General features: G+C 38.5%; 4 protein-coding genes across 5 annotated transcripts in view; 2 read left to right on the top strand and 2 right to left on the bottom strand.

The window, feature by feature from the left end:
- The first annotated feature begins 2,362 nt into the window (after positions 1-2,362).
- LOC134821743 (uncharacterized) lies at positions 2,363-12,456 on the top strand. Its single transcript, XM_063832487.1, has 7 exons — positions 2,363-2,412; positions 3,576-3,699; positions 3,916-4,046; positions 9,696-9,870; positions 10,028-10,123; positions 10,567-10,661; positions 10,848-12,456. The coding sequence occupies exons 1-7, from the start codon at positions 2,374-2,376 to the stop codon at positions 12,156-12,158; spliced, it is 1,971 nt and encodes a 656-aa protein (XP_063688557.1). The 5' UTR covers positions 2,363-2,373; the 3' UTR covers positions 12,159-12,456.
- On the bottom strand, positions 4,252-5,812 carry LOC134821745 (endoglycoceramidase-like). The gene has a single exon (XM_063832490.1). The coding sequence runs from the start codon at positions 5,808-5,810 to the stop codon at positions 4,335-4,337; it is 1,476 nt and encodes a 491-aa protein (XP_063688560.1). The 5' UTR covers positions 5,811-5,812; the 3' UTR covers positions 4,252-4,334.
- LOC134822170 (endoglycoceramidase-like) lies at positions 6,128-8,046 on the top strand. The gene is made up of 3 exons (XM_063833084.1): positions 6,128-6,150; positions 6,537-7,676; positions 7,782-8,046. Exons 1-3 carry the CDS (start codon positions 6,128-6,130, stop codon positions 8,044-8,046), a joined length of 1,428 nt encoding a protein of 475 aa, XP_063689154.1.
- The window catches only part of LOC134821744 (transmembrane protein 145-like), a 23,190-nt gene continuing 17,287 nt past the window's right edge, over positions 12,402-18,304 (bottom strand). Inside the window, exons 15-16 of one of the 2 annotated variants that reach the window (XM_063832488.1) lie at positions 16,138-16,233; positions 12,402-13,028 (exon numbers count right to left, since the gene is read on the bottom strand). In XM_063832488.1, coding sequence (XP_063688558.1) covers positions 12,903-13,028; positions 16,138-16,233 — 222 coding nt within the window. In that variant the 3' untranslated portion in view covers positions 12,402-12,902. The remainder of the gene's footprint in view (positions 13,029-16,137; positions 16,234-18,304) is intronic. The other variant, XM_063832489.1, reaches the window with a different exon arrangement.

Here is an 18,304-nt window from a genome sequence, read left to right as displayed (position 1 = left end):
CTCCTTTCTCCAATCAGAAGTGGAGATATAATAAACGGTATATTAGAATCAGACAGAAACAAATTGTGAAGGGCCTCAGGCCTGAACGGTTTAGTGTTCACGAAAGCGCCAAAAATGGGCGTGGTCAATTGCTCAAAACTGCCCCATATTCAGAAAGTCTTCCAAGCCAAATTTGTTTCTAAGGGGTCCCTTGAGTCGTTCCAGGTCTCAAATGTCGGGGCGGAAGACGTTTCTACGGAAATATTCTCAGGTCCATGACTATTGCCATTGGCCGTACCACATACATGCAGATATTTACTATTATCAACAACAATTTCAAAGTGGATGACATAATTGGTTTTGATACAGACTACTGAGTGTAATCTATAATACTAGTCAACTGTCAACTGCTCTCAAACTCCCAGTAATTTGATCAAATTATATGAATTGCTATTTCATATTAATTGCTGTTTTGCTTCCTTAGTAAATTAGTACTCAGTACGGGACATTAGGTCATTGTCAGAAGTAAATTGATGATGATAAAACTCCCAGGGAAGATTGAATAATAAATTCATTTACGCTTCCTTTGATGTTGTAGGATAAATTTGCCACACGGTAGTTTTAAGGTCCATTTTTGTGACTAACATCAATCAAATTAGCTGTAATTAGTTATTTGAAAATTTGACTACATAAATTTTTAGATCAGCTTATTCAACATTTTCTAAAACTAAGCTACCTGGAAAACCAACCAAACATACCAACCAAATATACACATTGTTCTGTGGAGCTGGACAGGTGGTCGCGGACTTTTTCAAGACACACTAGGCTAAATACTGTTAAGATAACTGGATCCAGTATAGAGATGAGTTAGAATTCTAGTGTCATCTTTAGATTTTGATAAGATATTCAAATTATTGGAGAAGAGAGTAAGGATGTTGTTGTGGTGGAAGTTGCTGGCTGTCTTAAAGGTCGAAAGTCTGGCCAGGTGAAGGGACTTGGATCGAGTGTCAAGGAGCGAAAGGCATGGGTGCCCTATAGGACAGTATATGAGCCTTTATTGGCCAAACTGTCTGCAAGATCATTACCGAGAATTCCGCTGTGTGCAAGTCGAGTGCATGATTGGTGGGATGGTGGGTTCCAGTCTGAAATAAAAAGGGTCAGAGCGCTCAGCGCACATTAGGACACTCTTTATTTCACATATTCACTAATAATGTAGTATTGCTCAGCTGTAATATCATAAGTATTCTTATCACGAAATGTACGTGATTTGCTTGATGACAGCTCGATTAGGTCTGATATCCAAAACGTCTGCACATTGAAATACACAGTTATTTTGTGTTCAATGTGGGTTGATCAAGTTGTTTTGCATTTAATTTCTAGATTTATCTAACTATAGGTGGGAACTATTTCGGAGTTCCGATTTTGAGGAATGACTTTAAAGAACATGAACAAAAAAGCCAATGGTTATTTCTTCCGATTAGTTACCCAATGTAACCGAAAACGCAGCAGAAAATGCCTGGTCGGTCATAATAGTCGTGGCGCCACCACTTTTTTCTGACCAGGGTTGATACGTCCCAAGTCAGTGGTGTAGAATCAGCTGAGAACTGCAATCCTGCAATATCACGTGACAGCATATTCTGCCAAGTTAATAACTACTAACTGTGTCCATCATCACATTTAGTGACCACATTTAGTGACCACATTTAGTGACCACATATTAACAATTATACATTTATGCCTATTCGGGAGGATTAACATTTTACACTAGCAAACCAATAGATTTACACTTTACAATTGAGTTTGAATCGCTATAGTAATTATATACACCGCGGAGTTATTGCGCCTTGTTACGAGTATAATTCGTATAATTATTAATACCATCGATAGTAACATTCTTTGAGCTGTTCTCTAGCTTTTATTATTTACTTTGTAAATATTAACTTTAGCTGATTTGTATACTATTTATAGTATACAAATTAGCTAAAGTAAATATTTATAAATGAGATTAGCACACTGCACAGTCTTTAGAATTTTTAGCTTGTACTATCCAGCTAATGTGTTGCATTTTTAGTTTAGATTGCACGAATTCGGGCAAATACATGATGTCTCGCCTAATTATGCCTCATTTTCCCAAGCTGGACTAGATCTCCGACTCATTGTTCAGTTTCTTTTTCAAATCAACTGCCTCCGCCTGCAAATAATTTAACCGTCCCATCCTCGATATATTATTTTTAGTTCAAATAGGCCTGCAGGATGAACAACATTATGTGAATCGATAATTAGCTGATAATATAAATCTAATGTCGGAGTTATTGTAACTTTGTAAGTATTTCAGTAGAGTACTCGATAATATTAATAAATCTTTTATATTTTCCCGTTTGAGTAGAATGCAAAATGGAGTTTACGAAGGTTCTGGAGGCACTCAAAGATCAGGTGAGAAAACAGTATTAGACAGTAATGCCATAATTTTAGACTCTTTAGTCTTTTCAGTTATACGGTATGTCGGCCCCAATAACTATCCCAATACTATACCTATAATGCATATCAATGATAATAATCTTACAATGTGTGTCTGTCTGTCTGTCTGTGCGCGTGTAATTTCCGAGCAGCTTAATCAAGAAAACGGTTATGGGAGTTAAGTTTTTTTTTTGGTATAGTTTCGACGAAGCCAATAAGCAAATTTTTAAAAATCGGCTGGTGGTAAGTGGATGAATTGATTCGTACCACAAATGTGACATAAAATGGCTAACGTTTTCTCCATTTTCGCTCTCTCTCCCATTCCTGCATATGCAGCGTTAATGCATAAATCATAGTTAGGTTAGACGCAAGATTCACAGTTATGTAATATTATAAGCTTATTAGGGGGGAACTCATTGCGGTCTGTTTGGACTGTAGAGAGAGTTCATACTTTCATTTTTTCATACGACAATGTAATGCGTGTTTTCAACTATAATAAGCGGGTTTATACTTTTGCATTTCAACTGTGATAGTGAAGTCCCGGCCGTAGGCACGGGTTACACTAGTTATTTTATAATTCACCACTAAAATCTGCCTCTGGTTTCCCAGGCTCCCAGGTCCCCTAGTTCACCAGCTCCCCCATCACCTGATGTACCTCAATTCCCCTAGTTCCCTCAGATCCTCAAGATCATTGAAATCCCTCATGTTCCTCCTCCCTATTTTGTTCCGCTCCTACTAAATCGCTCGCCCAAATTTTGGGCATGAAAGTGATCTAAATCGGTGTATTTTTGAAAGCTGATTCCGAATCACCCCCCCCCCCCCCCCCCATGACGTAGGGTAAAAATGCTTCCTTGGAGAGTTATGGGCAAAAAACCGTTTTGGTCACGTGACAGGCTGGTAAAATACGAATTCGATTGTTTAGCCTTAGGGCTCGGGTTAGGGTTAGGGCTGTGGAAGGGTTATGGTTAGCTTCGGGGTTATGGTTAGGGTTAGGGTTGGGATTAGGGTTCATGTAAAACCGTTTTGTACGGCTGCAAAACCATAAAAACCAAAGTCACGTGAAATTTTTGGGCGAGCGAATTAGTAAAAGCCATTCTGTTCTCCAAGCATCTGATCTTAGTGTAATCATGTATCCGCAGATGGGCGAAAGGCACATGATGTTGAGCTATCAATGGGACAATCAGGAACTGGTTGCCAAAGTGTATGATATCGTGTCGGAACACAACATCAACGTTTGGATGGACATTCACGGAGGGGTAACAGGTTTATTATCAATTTAATAACTTGCCAAATATGGATTTAGACTAAACAATTAAATCTTTAAATTTTAGCCTATTACAATTCTTTAATTTGTCTTATTTTAATTTTTTAAACGTTGAACGGGAACCAAGCTTACTGACGCTTCCATTATATATTTTATTTGTGAAGGTAACTTTAAAAACCGCATGCGACACTGAATTTCAAGGATTAATCTGTTAGGAAACATCAATGAGGCGATGGCATCTGGAGTTGAAGGTTCGGCAGTGGTGTGTTGCTTTATGACACAGAAGTACGAAAAATCTAAGAATTGCTCGGCTGAACTGAACTACGCAAATGATAGAGGAGTTGTGGTATGTTTTAACCTATATTTAGTTGGATGGTTACTTAGGTTACATGATTTAAATGTTCAGATAGATCATATGATCAATGTTAAGTTGGATAGTTACTAGGTCAAATGATTTACAAAATGTAACAATCCTTTCGTAGGATATATTAAGTAAGTCAAGTAAAAAAAATCAATAGTAGTTAAAATTTTTGATGAGAATCGGAAACGTATAAGCAATTTACCTAACTAATATTCAATATTGATGTATAGAAAGAAACAACAGATATTTCTAACTAAATTCAAGCTTATAAATTCAAGAAAACTTGGGTGTAAGATACACCTTAGCCTCAACTGGATTTGTAACAGAATTCTTGGGATAGATAAGCATGACATGATTGGCCAGGTCCCAAGTGTACACCAAGGTATCAGATATTGCCACTTCAATTCCTTCCCCGAAGTAGATGGGAGGAACAAATATCTCAGTAGGAGCCGTGATCGTAGGATCCAGTAGAAAGTTAAACTCCATCGAGTGACTCTTCATGTCCCAAGAGAGACCCAAAGGAGTTCCAGCTATGGCCCTAGGATACGCTCTGATGAAGGGCTTCACAGTGTCCAACTGGACGTTCCCACTAGCATCAAAAAAATCTGTATCCCAGTATGTCCAGCTCACTAGATTCTCGTCAGCTAACTTGAGAACTGTTTCACAGAGCACGGTGTTGGAAGAGTTCTGTCTCCCATCTGGTTTACACTCTCCAAACTCGGTCAGGAACCCACCCCCTCCTGTCCTAGTGAACTCCTTCTTGGCGTTAGTTAACACATCTGCTGCTAGAAGGTCATCACACAAGACCTTATCAAAGAAAGACAGGGGGTCACTGTCACCACTCTTGACCCAGCAGTAAAGGTGGTAAGAAAGGGCACTCCGGTCTCTGAACTCTGGACCCCCTGGTACTGTTTCAAATCCTGTTCCTGCTTCTCCATTAAACCAAATACCCCACGTGACAGGTTCGTACATGATGATTGTGTCGTTATCTACGTCTCTGATAGCTCGGGCTATCTTGTCATACATCGGGAAGAGATTCTGAGATCCTGCTTTTCCAGGTTGAAACAGGAGAGGGTCAGCCCAAACGTCTCCTGCCCACGGCTCGTTAATCAGCTCGTAACCTAGCACACTCGTCACGTCTTTAAAAGTAGAGGCTACTTTCTTCCAGAATGCTATGAACATGTCCTGGGAGTGGTTGACGTTGTCGTAGAGCCCTTGATATGCTGCTCCACAATCTTCAGTAAGATATTGCAATGCCCAGTTTCCCCCGTAGAATGGTTTGGTTGATTTCCAAGGATAGGGATATGGATTTCTACCTTTGGGAAGAATATCCACCAACCAAGCCGGTGCTCCGTCGTAAGTTCCGAATCTTTTTGACAGCACATCTTGGTGCATGTCCAGAAAAGCGTGCATGCCGTTAACAGCCAGAAGGCTAAGCTGAGATCTGATAACTTGAAGGTAAGTTTCGTTGTATTTACCCTGCTCTGGTTCCACTCCAGACCACATGGTTCCCAGTCTGACAGCGTTGAACCCCCACTCTTTGTAGTGCTTAACCAGGGAGGCGTTGCTCATGTGTTGGGGATACCAGGGGAACGCTTTGTTCACTGCATTGAACCCGTGGAATATTCTAACTCTACCCTGGTTGTCAACATAATGTCCATCTTGTCTGACTTTTATTCTGGAGAGTTCAGCAGAAAGTTGTCCTAATTGCAGCACTAAAAATATTAGAACTGCATACCTAGATTTCATGCTGTCCTGCCATATGTTCAGTTTAATAAAAGATTAACTAAATCATCCAATCACGGATAAACGATACATAGATTTCTAAAAATGTATTGGCTCCTAACCTATTAGCCTAAATTTTAAACTGCTTTATTGAAACATTTTTAATCGAAGAATTCTAGATTACGAAACTAGCCGAACGCTCAATGCAACGTTATCAGTTCAAATACCAGAAATTTGAACCAAAATTTTGTAAAAAGACGGAATGCACTTTGCAATCATAATTTACTTAACGTTTCGGTTTCTGCTTTCAAATTCATTTCACCATCACAAGGTCCGACTAAATGTTTTTAGATAAGGATTCTAGGTTTATCTACTAACGTTAAGGCAAGATATACTGTCAGCTGCAAGTTCACAATCAATCATAAATATCAGTTTTCCTAACCAATCACATGTTGATGTGCTATGTTTTAAAGTTCACGTGGACTTTCTTGATACTTCGGTTTTGACATTTTCATTTTATCTTTATATGGAATTGAAAATACTTTTTCGTGATATTACCAGTCTTTTTGTATCTCAAAGTACTGTTAGAAATATAAAATGTTTTCATTTTTACATTATTTAAGCTCACGAAGTATTTCTTATTGATATGAATTTGATACATCACAGGACAGCATGACATCCAGATTCCAGGTATGCAGTTCTAATATTTTTAGTGCTGCAATTAGGACAACTTTCTGCTGAACTCTCCAGAATAAAAGTCAGACAAGATAGACATTATGTTGACAACCAGGGTAGAGTTAGAATATTCCACGGGTTCAATGCAGTGAACAAAGCGTTCCCCTGGTATCCCCAACACATGAGCAACGCCTCCCTGGTTAAGCACTATAAAGAGTGGGGGTTCAACGCTGTCAGACTGGGAACCATGTGGTCTGGAGTGGAACCTGAGCAGGGTAAATACAACGAAACTTACCTTCAAGTTATCAGATCTCAGCTTAGCCTTCTGGCTGATAACGGCATGCACGCTTTTCTGGACATGCACCAAGATGTGCTGTCAAAAAGATTCGGGACTTACGACGGAGCACCGGCCTGGTTGGTGGATATTCTTCCCAAAGGTACAAATCCATATCCCTATCCTTGGAAATCAACCAAACCATTTTATGCCGGAGGTTGGGCCAAGCAATACTTCACTGAAGATTGCTGTGCGACTTTTCAAGGCTTCTATACGACAACGTCAACCACTCTCAGGAGTCAGGACATGTTCATAGCATTCTGGAAGAAAGTAGCCTCTTATACTTTTAAAGACGTGACGAGTGTGCTAGGTTACGAGCTGATTAACGAGCCATGGGCAGGATACGTTTGGGCTGACCCTCTCCTGTTCCTACCTGTAAAAGCAGGATCTCAGAACCTCTTCCCGGTGTATGACAAGATAGCCCGAGCTATCAGAGAAGTAGATAACGGCACAATCATCATGTACGAACCTGTCACGTGGGGTTACGTTCTGAATGGGGAGATTCTAGGAACAGGGATAGATACTTTACCTGGGGGTCCGGAGTTCAGGGATAGAAGTGCTTTATCCTACCATCTCTACTGCTGGATCCACGACGGAAACCACGACCCTCTGACTCCGTTCCAGAAGCTTGCCTGCGACGACATCCAGGAAAAAGCTATCATTTCCACCGCTCACGGAGACATGATGAGAACAGGAGGAGGCTGGTTCCTGACAGATTTTGGAGGTTGCCAACCTGACGGGAACAAAAACTCCTCCGACACTGTCATGTGTAATGCCATGATGGAGGTTGCTGACGACCACTTTGCTTCCTGGACATACTGGGATGAAGACTTCTTTGATGACCAGTGGCACATCCAGTGGAACATACCTGGGGACCTCAGGCTATTATGTTCATAAACATAGAATAGAGATTCGGCGGAATGACAGGCTGAGCGCGGCCCAGTAAAGTGGAACATACTGAAACCCCTCATTAGAACATACCCCAGAGCTACTGCTGGAACACCTTTATCTTTACATTGGGAAGTTGACGCCCACTCCATGACTTACAGTTATGTTGTTGATCCTAAGATTGGTGCTCCAACTGAAGTGTTTGTCCCCCCTATCTGGCATCCGCTTGGAATGGTATTGTCCTGTTCGGATGTGTTGACGTACTCGTTTGATGAAGATAATCACGTGCTTCTGTTCAAGCTTGATAGTACGGTTATAAACCCTCAGAGGGTTTCGATAAAAGTTAGCCCTAAGGCAAAATAATAGAACAGATGCTAACAGTAATATGATCGTGGACCCATTAACCATTAAGCCAATATTTAATTTGATGATATTGTTTCTTGTAGAAAAACTATTGCGATTTTGCATACAAATTTGTGGTCGTTAAGAAGATGGGAATTTTTAAAATTTCAGTTTATTGAAATGTGTGAATGCTTTATTATTCATTATAATCATGGCCTTGTATAATCGGACTACAAACAAATTTGTTTGAAATAATGACTGTATTAGTTGACATCAAATTTCAAAATCAAAATCTTCAGTTCGTGTTATATGACTAAATTAAAAAGCAAAATTATCACGATAAATTTGCCTGTTAGAGAAGTTCAACACAAATTGAACATCTTTGTCTGAAATACTAGCAATAATTACTTGTAAGTTTTCTTGCCTACCAAACTGACCATCAAAAGATCTCCCTAAGACTGAAATAGTTGGTGCAGCCCCGGACCAGCCAAAATGTTCTCTGTGTAGTTTGTAAGTCGGTGAGTGAGTGTTTAAGTGAGGGGGTGAGTGTGTTAATATGTGTAAGTAAGGGGGTGAGTGTGTTAATATGTGTAAGTGAGGGGGTGAGTGTGTTAATATGTGTAAGTGAGGGGGTGAGTGTGTTAATATGTGTAAGTGAGGGGGTGAGTGTGTTAATATGTGTAAGTGAGGGGGTGAGTGAGTGTGTAAGTGAGGGGTGAGTGTGTTAATATGTGTAAGTGAGGGGGTGAGTGTGTTAATATGTGTAAGTGAGGGGGTGAGTGTGTTAATATGTGTAAGTGAGGGGGTGAGTGAGTTAATATGTGTAAGTGAGGGGGTGAGTGTGTTAATATGTGTAAGTGAGGGGGTGAGTGTGTTAATATGTGTAAGTGAGGGGGTGAGTGTGTTAATATGTGTAAGTGAGGGGGTGAGTGTGTTAATATGTGTAAGTGAGGGGGTGAGTGTGTTAATATGTGTAAGTGAGGGGGTGAGTGTGTTAATATGTGTAAGTGAGGGGGTGAGTGTGTTAATATGTGTAAGTGAGGGGGTGAGTGTGTTAATATGTGTAAGTGAGGGGGTGAGTGTGTGTGTAAGTGAGGGGGTGAGTGTGTTAATATGTGTAAGTAAGGGGGTGAGTGTGTTAATATGTGTAAGTGAGGGGGTGAGTGTGTTAATATGTGTAAGTGAGGGGGTGAGTGTGTTAATATGTGTAAGTGAGGGGGTGAGTGAGTGTGTAAGTAAGGGGGTGAGTGTGTTAATATGTGTAAGTGAGGGGGTGAGTGAGTGTGTAAGTAAGGGGGTGAGTGTGTTAATATGTGTAAGTAAGGGGGTGAGTGTGTTAATATGTGTAAGTGAGGGGGTGAGTGTGTTAATATGTGTAAGTGAGGGGGTGAGTGTGTTAATATGTGTAAGTGAGGGGGTGAGTGAGTGTGTAAGTGAGGGGGTGAGTGTGTTAATATGTGTAAGTGAGGGGGTGAGTGAGTGTGTAAGTAAGGGGGTGAGTGTGTTAATATGTGTAAGTGAGGGGGTGAGTGTGTTAATATGTGTAAGTGAGGGGGTGAGTGTGTTAATATGTGTAAGTGAGGGGGTGAGTGAGTGTGTAAGTAAGGGGGTGAGTGTGTTAATATGTCGAGTCTTTTTGGATGCTATTAAACTACAAAACTATCCATCAGGTGGTGCCATGCATGGCACAAAACAGAACAGAGGACGGTAACCCGTTCCGAGCTAGTGGCTGGTTGGGGATCCTAACAGCCGGCAAGCTCTGGCTAGACTTCAAGAGTGACGAGCAGTTGGAGAAGAGGATAGTTCAGCTGCTTACTGAGTGTTGCGCTAGGCTTTGCAAATCAGGTGATGTAGCTTTGTGTTATTTGTACACTTTTACAGCTTTCATGATTGCAGTAGTAACTGTTTACTAATTCTGCTTAACAGGTTCGATCCTAACAGGCCACAAGTTTTGTCTATAAGCAGTGCTCCTGTCATTCACAATTTATAATTATTCTTATAGAGACCCCTGTCGGAAAGATGGTGTCTATGGAATCTAAGATGAGTAAGAAGAAAGCTCCTGTACAAAGAAAGAAAAAAGTTCGTGGAGCCGCAGCAGGTAGTTCTTCTGGTTGTTTCTAATTATTCGTCTAATTGTTTACTAACCGATGAAAAACAAGTTCTGTAGATACAATTTAACAACATGTTAACATAACATAACATAACATAACATAACATATACGGACGACAGAGGAATTTATTTTCTCCCTTTGAATCAATCAAGATTCAAGCTAGATGATTTGTTGTAAATACTGAGATCAAACTATCAATCTACAGGCTATCGTCAAACATGTTGCAAGGCGTCATTTTCAGTGATATAAGCCTAAAAAATTGTAAAACCCAGAATTCCTTTAAAAATCTTAATACTCTTAAAATGGTTATAAAATTGAAATTAATATGTTTTATCATCTAAAGGAGTAAGGGAAGGCCAAAAGGATTCATAGTGTTTATTCCCAAATATACGGACGACCAACCCAATTATAATACTGGTTGTACTTGTAGGTCAAGCGGAGGAAGGAACGGTGATGGTATTACCTGACGAGAGGAGTATAACCGTGCCACTGAACCAACCCTTAGAACCTGGGGATCAGATCGAGGTAAGTTACAGTTAACTCCAAGCACAAGATTTAACCCCCAACAGAGGATTAGGCCAAGAATCTCATGAAATTAAGCAAACTTTATTGTTCTGAGGGTTGTGTATTTTTCTCGCCGAATTTTATATAAAATTAAGAATAAAGATAGTTTTATAACGAGATCAAAGAAATTTATCTAGCTCCTTACAGGTTTGGGGACTGTACGAATACGGAGAAAAGTTCAACTTTAACCTGATTGGAGACGATTTAAGCCAAATCCTTCTCCACTTTGACATCCGGCCTACAGAAAACGTTGTTGTTATGAACAATAAAGTAAATGATCAATGGCAAACAGAGATACGAGATAACCGTGTGGTGAGAAAGTTTGAGAGAGGAGAATACGACGAAAATTTCAACCTCATCGTGAAATACGACGAAGATAAACTCGTCTTCTTCATAAATGGTGATAAGATGAGGAAGTCATTTCCAATCCGAGTACCTCTAAAGGAAGGGAGAAACGTAGTTTTAAGAGACGAGGACGATCTGGGGAGATGGAAGAAACTAAAAGTGCCAGCACCGCGGGTCACCCAGGAGAGCAAGGGTACTTCAGATGTTAAACTTGGAGAGGAGATGATACTGGAACAGTCGCTAGCAGTGGGGGATTGCATAGAAGTTTGGGGAAAGCACCAGGAGGGAGATAATTACAGCTTTAATATTATGAGGGGTAAAGGAGACTACCTGTTCCACTTCGATGTTAGGCCCAAAGAAGGGATTGTTTGCTTGGATTCTATTGTGAAAACACAACAATGGACAGGTTCTTTAAATCTCCATCTAGAGGACCTATTTAAGAAGCTGGCTCATGCAGACCCAAGTGGAAACTTCCATATTAAGATCGAATTCGCTGAGAATAAAATGATTTTGTTTGTGAATGAGATGCTGGTGGAGGAGTATATTCCCTACGCTTTTGATCTTGATACAGCTACTCACGTAGTCTGCTTTGTTCCCCCGGGGAGTAACGAGAATCCCTGGAAGAAGATAAGCCTACCAAAGCCTAGACAAATACTTCAGTCATTTGGGACGTACGAATTCAAAAGCCTTTCGATAGGAGACGTCATCAACTTCACGGGACATTTTAGGAAAGAAGAGGACCGTTTTGACATTAAAATCATAGAAGACCCAACTTCTGTACATCTCCACATCTCAATTAGACCTCTAGAGGGAGTGGTGGTGCTCATCATGAACATTAGGGATGCGCCAGAACGCGTTCAGGAAATCTCTGCTGCCATCCCAGACTCTTTAGCTGAGTGTGAGCTGTTTGACCTGTTTGTTCTGGTCGAGGAGAAGAATTTCCGAGTAGAATTCTTCAAAGATGGGGAAAATGAGAAAGTTCTGCTGGAGATGAAGATGAACCACAAAAATGAGTTCGCCAACGCAAGGTATGTTAGCTTCCATGATGTACAAAGTAATGTTTGGACTGAGTTGAACATGCCTGATGGCACAACGTACATCAGAGACGTTTGAGGAGCTGGGAAACATTCTAAAACATTTTATAGGTAGTTTCAGGAAATCTATCCAAGAGGAATGTAATTCTAGGAACTAATGATACTGATAGAGGGTGGGTTAGGTAGAAAATAGGAATAAATATTCTTAATTGACGAAAATTTGTATTTTTAAATGTCGTATTTTTGAAATTTGAATTATGTTGCAAATGTTCATAGAAATTGTTAAGTTACGTAGTATGAATAAACATTGAATAAACAATAATATTGTGTGAATAGAATGATTTACAAAAAATCTTATTTCTTTAGACTAAACTCACGAAATTCTCACTGCACTAACTTCTGCACCCTCCAGGGGAAGTGAACTTTACAAGCCTAAGAAATTTTATAATCTACGGAATAGTCACTTAAATATTTAAAATCCTACGTTTTGGGCTGTTTTAGCTAGGGCTTAGAGCAGTCATATAATACTACGTTGATATTAACAGGAAACGATGTAACAGTGTCGATATAGTTTAATGTTGCCATGGGGTGGTAAGTCCCCATACATCGTAGTGCCCATACATCGTAGTATGGATGGGGATACTTTATTTTGTCTCATGCTTTACATTTTACAAGTCTGAAGCATTTTTATAACTTTATGAGCCTTCGTGAATCATGGTCTTCGACCTTCGTAACATAATAATGCAAATAATGTCTATAAATAAGCCACGAGTGCTGGCCGATAACAAAGCCATTTGATAAAACCCGTGTTAAGTACTCTTTATTAAATGTGTGGCGGATCTTGACCAGCGTAGGGACTGAACATGTCCAGGTTGGTAGCACCAGTTTCTGCGTTGTATGCTACCGAGGAGAATCCAACAGCGTACGCGTCACCTCGGCCTCCATCAACCTGGGGTATGTTTGTAACTATAGCAACTGTAGCAACTATAACAACTATAGCTACTATAGCAACTACTGCAATCCCATTAACTTGGGATATTTTACAACTTGATACTGGATAATATGTATGTAATACGAGATATCCAGTACCCAGTTACTTTCGCTCGTCCCTACGATATATAAACATTTCACAGGCACCTCCTTTCATCCTTTGTCATGTAAACGACAAGTGTAATTTATGGATGTCCAGTGTCCACTAGACATGGTCCATCGTCCCTCACTCAAAGGTAAAAATCAACTTTTGCTTTTTGGTTGGGGAGGCTAAACTATCCTTGTGGATGAATTGCAGCTAATTAAAGTACTCTATGTGTTTTCAAGCCAGTATATTATACACTATACACTATACACTATACACTATGCATTATACACTATACACTATGCACTATACACTATACACTATACATCATACACTATGCATTATACACTATACACTATGCACTATACAATATACACTATACATTATACACTATACACTATACACTATACACTATACACGATACACTATACACTATACACGATACACTATACACTATACACTATACACTATACACTATACACTATACACTATACACTATACGCTATACACTATACACTATACACTATACACTATACACTATACACTATACACTATACACTATACACTATACACTATACACTATACACTATACACTATACACTATACACTATACACTATACACTATACACTATACACTATACACTATACACTATACACTATACACTATACACTATACACTATACACTATACACTATACACTATACACTATACACTATACACTATACACTATACACTATACACTATACACTATACACTATACACTATACACTATACACTATACACTATACACTATACACTATACACTATACACTATACACTATACACTATACACTATACACTATACACTATACACTATACACTATACACTATACACTATACACTATACACTATACACTATACACTATACACTATACACTATACACTATACACTATACACTATACACTATACACTATACACTATACACTATACACTATACACTATACACTATACACTATACACTATACACTATACACTATACACTATACACTATACACTATACACTATACACTATACACTATACTATACACTATACACTATACACTATACACTATACACTATACACTATACACTATACACTATACACTATACACTATACACTATACACTATACACTATACACTATACACTATACACTATACACTATACACTATACACTATACACTATACACTATACACTATACACTATACACTATACACTATACACTATACACTATACACTATACACTATACACTATACACTATACACTATACACTATACACTATACACTATACACTATACACTATACACTATACACTATACACTATACACTATACACTATACACTATACACTATACACTATACACTATACACTATACACTATACACTATACACTATACACTATACACTATACACTATACACTATACACTATACACTATACACTATACACTATACACTATACACTATACACTATACACTATACACGATACACTATACACGATACACTATACACTATACACTATACACTATACACTATACACTATACACTATACGCTATACACTATACACTATACACTATACACTATACACTATACGCTATACACTATACACTATACACTATACACTATACACTATACACTATACACTATACACTATACACTATACACTATACACTATACACTATACACTATACACTATACACTATACACTATACACTATACACTATACACTATACACTATACACTATACACTATACACTATACACTATACACTATACACTATACACTATACACTATACACTATACACTATACACTATACACTATACACTATACACTATACACTATACACTATACACTATACACTATACACTATACACTATACACTATACACTATACACTATACACTATACACTATGTATACACTATAGTACTATGTATAAGGTGATATGTATTTTATATTTGGTTTTGTGTGGGCTGGAGAATCGACCCGTGCATACTGATACAGTTGGCGTTGCAAACAGATATTTGTAGGTTTATAACTGACCGAGCTGCGCCTTGTTGCCGGGTCTGGAACAAATTTAAACGGGTATTATCCGTAAGACGTATATTCGAATTTACAAGATTTTCACAAATAGAATATTCAGAATATTTGTGGGCTAGCTTGTGCCAGTTCGGATATGATCCAACTATTATATAGTATATACCTTCGACCAGTTTTAAAATATGTAAGATCTGTCATAGGAAGAGCACGATAGAAAAGTTTACTGTTTTCATGCTTTCTAAAGATGTGCAGTCAGCAGCGCTATTATTATGCTGCTTTTGCGTGGCTTTACTTTCAGGCAACTTTCTGGCTTCAATCTATTTTGTGGTTTAAAATAGAAAATCAAAAGACAGACATCCAGCGTTTTGTTGTGAAAGTGTTGCTGAATGTGAGTTTTACAAACCTTCACCAGTCACCTCCCTACATTAATTCAATTACTAAATCTCTAAACCACTAATTGTTAATTGATTAGCGTTTCTAGCGACCCGCTTCGACGTTTATTATATACGTGTTCTATTTTTAATTTACTTTTTCCATTGGCAAAGCTGGTTTTAGAGATTTAATCGTATCTACCTTAATCAACTTAACCCTTTTATTTGCTGCACATATTCCGATTTTATATTTCGTCCGTTTCCTAGTACTCAAGAGTTGATGCAGATGGAACTTCTTTTTGTACCATTAGAACTTCCACTTATCAATATCTCAAGTTCATCTGCGACAGTGTAGTTATCCCACAACTGGCAGCGCCTAGACATACATTTTAAGTTCCTTGTGGATCTTATCTTATCCCCGTAAGTATATTTTTAACCTTTAGCGACGGTTCCAATACTAACTCATATCTTGATATCAGATTATATTTTTAAGTACTTAAAACGTATGAAATAATGAAATTTTAATGGATCGTTTGAATTTAATTTCTACTCACGGTTCTTGCGGCTCTGAACATGTTGGCCCGCTCAAAAGAGGAAGCTTTCGGTCTTTCTCCGTCAACCAAATCATCTGCAGTTCCTGATACCCCAATCTGAGGTGGGTTTTATGTTTTAATGTTTTTTGTGTTCAAATATTAACAATTTTAGCCACAATTTTTTTCCGATCCATGACTCGTGCCGAAGGCACAAAAGAGTCAAGGACAAGGGTTAGCGATCGAGGTTTTTTGTATATGGTAGCTTTGCGACCGTGCGTGCGTGCGTACGTGCCTGCGAGCACTGTTATCGCCCACGTGACTACCTGCGCAAAGTTATTTTGGGTGATAATCTGAATTATATAATTGTTGGCGCGCGGCGCTGAACCAACCAAGTACATTATTAATTTCATCATGTGCGTATCCCACTAGGCACTAATTGGTAGCATATTATTATTATTTTGAGTTAGTATTACTATTTTGCACAGATCCGTGTCAGGTTGCATAAACAATAAACATATGGTTACATAGAAGTATACACGATTTTCAAATTCAATATAGAATTATATTAACTGGGCGGCGCTCGGCAGTCGGCATGTCACTTCGCCATATTTGCATGTTTATATAAACAGTAAAGACTGGGCCGTCCCCAGGTTGTATGGAATATGATAAATACGCCATCACGGATCGGGAAATTGAGCGGCCATCCACAAAAGAAAAGCGGCCGCATTTCTTGGTAGTTTAATTTTTAAAATTTATTTCACGTTTATATAGGCCTTAGTTATTATCCCTTGAACTTCTAATTTCTGACTTTTAAGTTGTTTTTTTTAATTTTTTAAAATGTTTTAGTTCTTCTGCTATTTTAATCTTCATTTACAGTTTAACACCAAATCTGATAACCACCGATTACATTCGAAATAATAAACGGTATCTACACAACCATCGATTTCCGCCAATCAATCAAATTTAAAATACAATTACAATATGATTACTAGTAAAATATCTCAAAATAATTCAAATATCTCAAACAATTAAAATTTTAGTTTTCATTAACAAATTAACATAGTATAGCATAAGCGCAGTTAATCAAAATTTCCTGAAAACAACTATTTCATATAAATCACGACTGCAACAACATAACGTGTAATCTGTGATATATCTTACAACATTTGTTTTACAGTTCTACACCTCATTACCATTCATACAATAATATTTATGTATTCATATACATATTTATGTAATATTGTATGATACAATAATATGTAATCATTCATAACACATGACTATCTACCGGATGAGGTTAAAAAACTTTAGTGTGGGTGTTATTTGGGTTTTGGGAAGCTCAATGTACGAAGTGGGGCAAAAACTAAAATACCGAGAGCAAAAAATGCACAGATCAGATGATGTATGAACAGTTAGGTCATGTTCAACAGATCAGATGATGTATGAACAGTTAGGTCATGTTCAACAGATCAGATGATGTATGAACAGTTAGGTCATGCAGCTCATAACTGATGTCTAAAGTTGCTTTCAAACACCAATTTACAGATATCACTTTTCTTGATTAACATTGATATTGTTATCATTTTTCAATTCATTTGACTCCACTCATGCTGGTATTCGGACAGTTCTAAGTTTAAACTGTAGATTTGCGGGAGTGTTCACCGGCCAGATCTTCTTTACGGGACCAAGATTCCTTACAAATCTTCTAAAGGATGAGCTGATGACGGCGAAGCTAATGGCGTTGAAGGAAGCTTGAGTGAGAGGGAACCCGTATAATACAGTGAACCTCAGGACATCAAGGTAGGTAGGGAATGCTCTGTACATGCTGTATTTAATCTGGTAGACCAACCAACATACGTTGAGGACAGCCACGATAGTACTGAAGAGGTTCATCACCAGGATACACGCCACACTTCTCTTCAGATCCTTGTTAGCTGCTTCACAGGGGGTAGCTCCGATAGATTTCATGAGATACTGAGCATTTAGAACACTAAAGATAATGCTTAAAACAATCATGAGGAAATAGGCTCCACAGGAAGCATGCAGGAAATCATTCGAGCCAAGCATCCATTCCACGTCTGCTGGAAATGCCGTCTGGGTAATCCTGACGAATGCGGAGCCACTGCCTTTGTATTTGACCGTCCCCCAAACCCAATACCCTACCATAACTCCTGGGCCTGCAAGGCAC

Source organism: Bolinopsis microptera, chromosome 10 (assembly GCF_026151205.1).
Source record: "Bolinopsis microptera isolate Bmic1 chromosome 10, MBARI_Bmic_1.0, whole genome shotgun sequence".
Lineage (NCBI taxonomy): Eukaryota > Metazoa > Ctenophora > Tentaculata > Lobata > Bolinopsidae > Bolinopsis > Bolinopsis microptera.
The sequence above is the reverse complement of the archived record's forward strand: the minus strand, read 5'-3'. Positions and strand labels throughout refer to the sequence as shown.

What these genes read in the sequence shown, in the direction of transcription:
- LOC134821745 (XM_063832490.1), bottom strand. Translation starts at nt 5,810, where the DNA reads ATGAAATCTAGGTATGCAGTTCTAATATTTTTAGTGCTGCAATTAGGA.
- LOC134822170 (XM_063833084.1), top strand. Translation starts at nt 6,128, where the DNA reads ATGTTTTTAGATAAGGATTCTAG. An exon ending in TTTTTAGATAAGGATTCTAG is followed by an intron (nt 6,151 to 6,536) that starts GTTTATCTACTA and finishes TGAACTCTCCAG; the next exon opens with AATAAAAGTCAGACAAGATA. An exon ending in AACATACCTGGGGACCTCAG is followed by an intron (nt 7,677 to 7,781) that starts GCTATTATGTTC and finishes AACATACCCCAG; the next exon opens with AGCTACTGCTGGAACACCTT.
- LOC134821743 (XM_063832487.1), top strand. Translation starts at nt 2,374, where the DNA reads ATGGAGTTTACGAAGGTTCTGGAGGCACTCAAAGATCAG. An exon ending in TGGAGGCACTCAAAGATCAG is followed by an intron (nt 2,413 to 3,575) that starts GTGAGAAAACAG and finishes ATGTATCCGCAG; the next exon opens with ATGGGCGAAAGGCACATGAT. An exon ending in AGTTCGTGGAGCCGCAGCAG is followed by an intron (nt 10,124 to 10,566) that starts GTAGTTCTTCTG and finishes TTGTACTTGTAG; the next exon opens with GTCAAGCGGAGGAAGGAACG.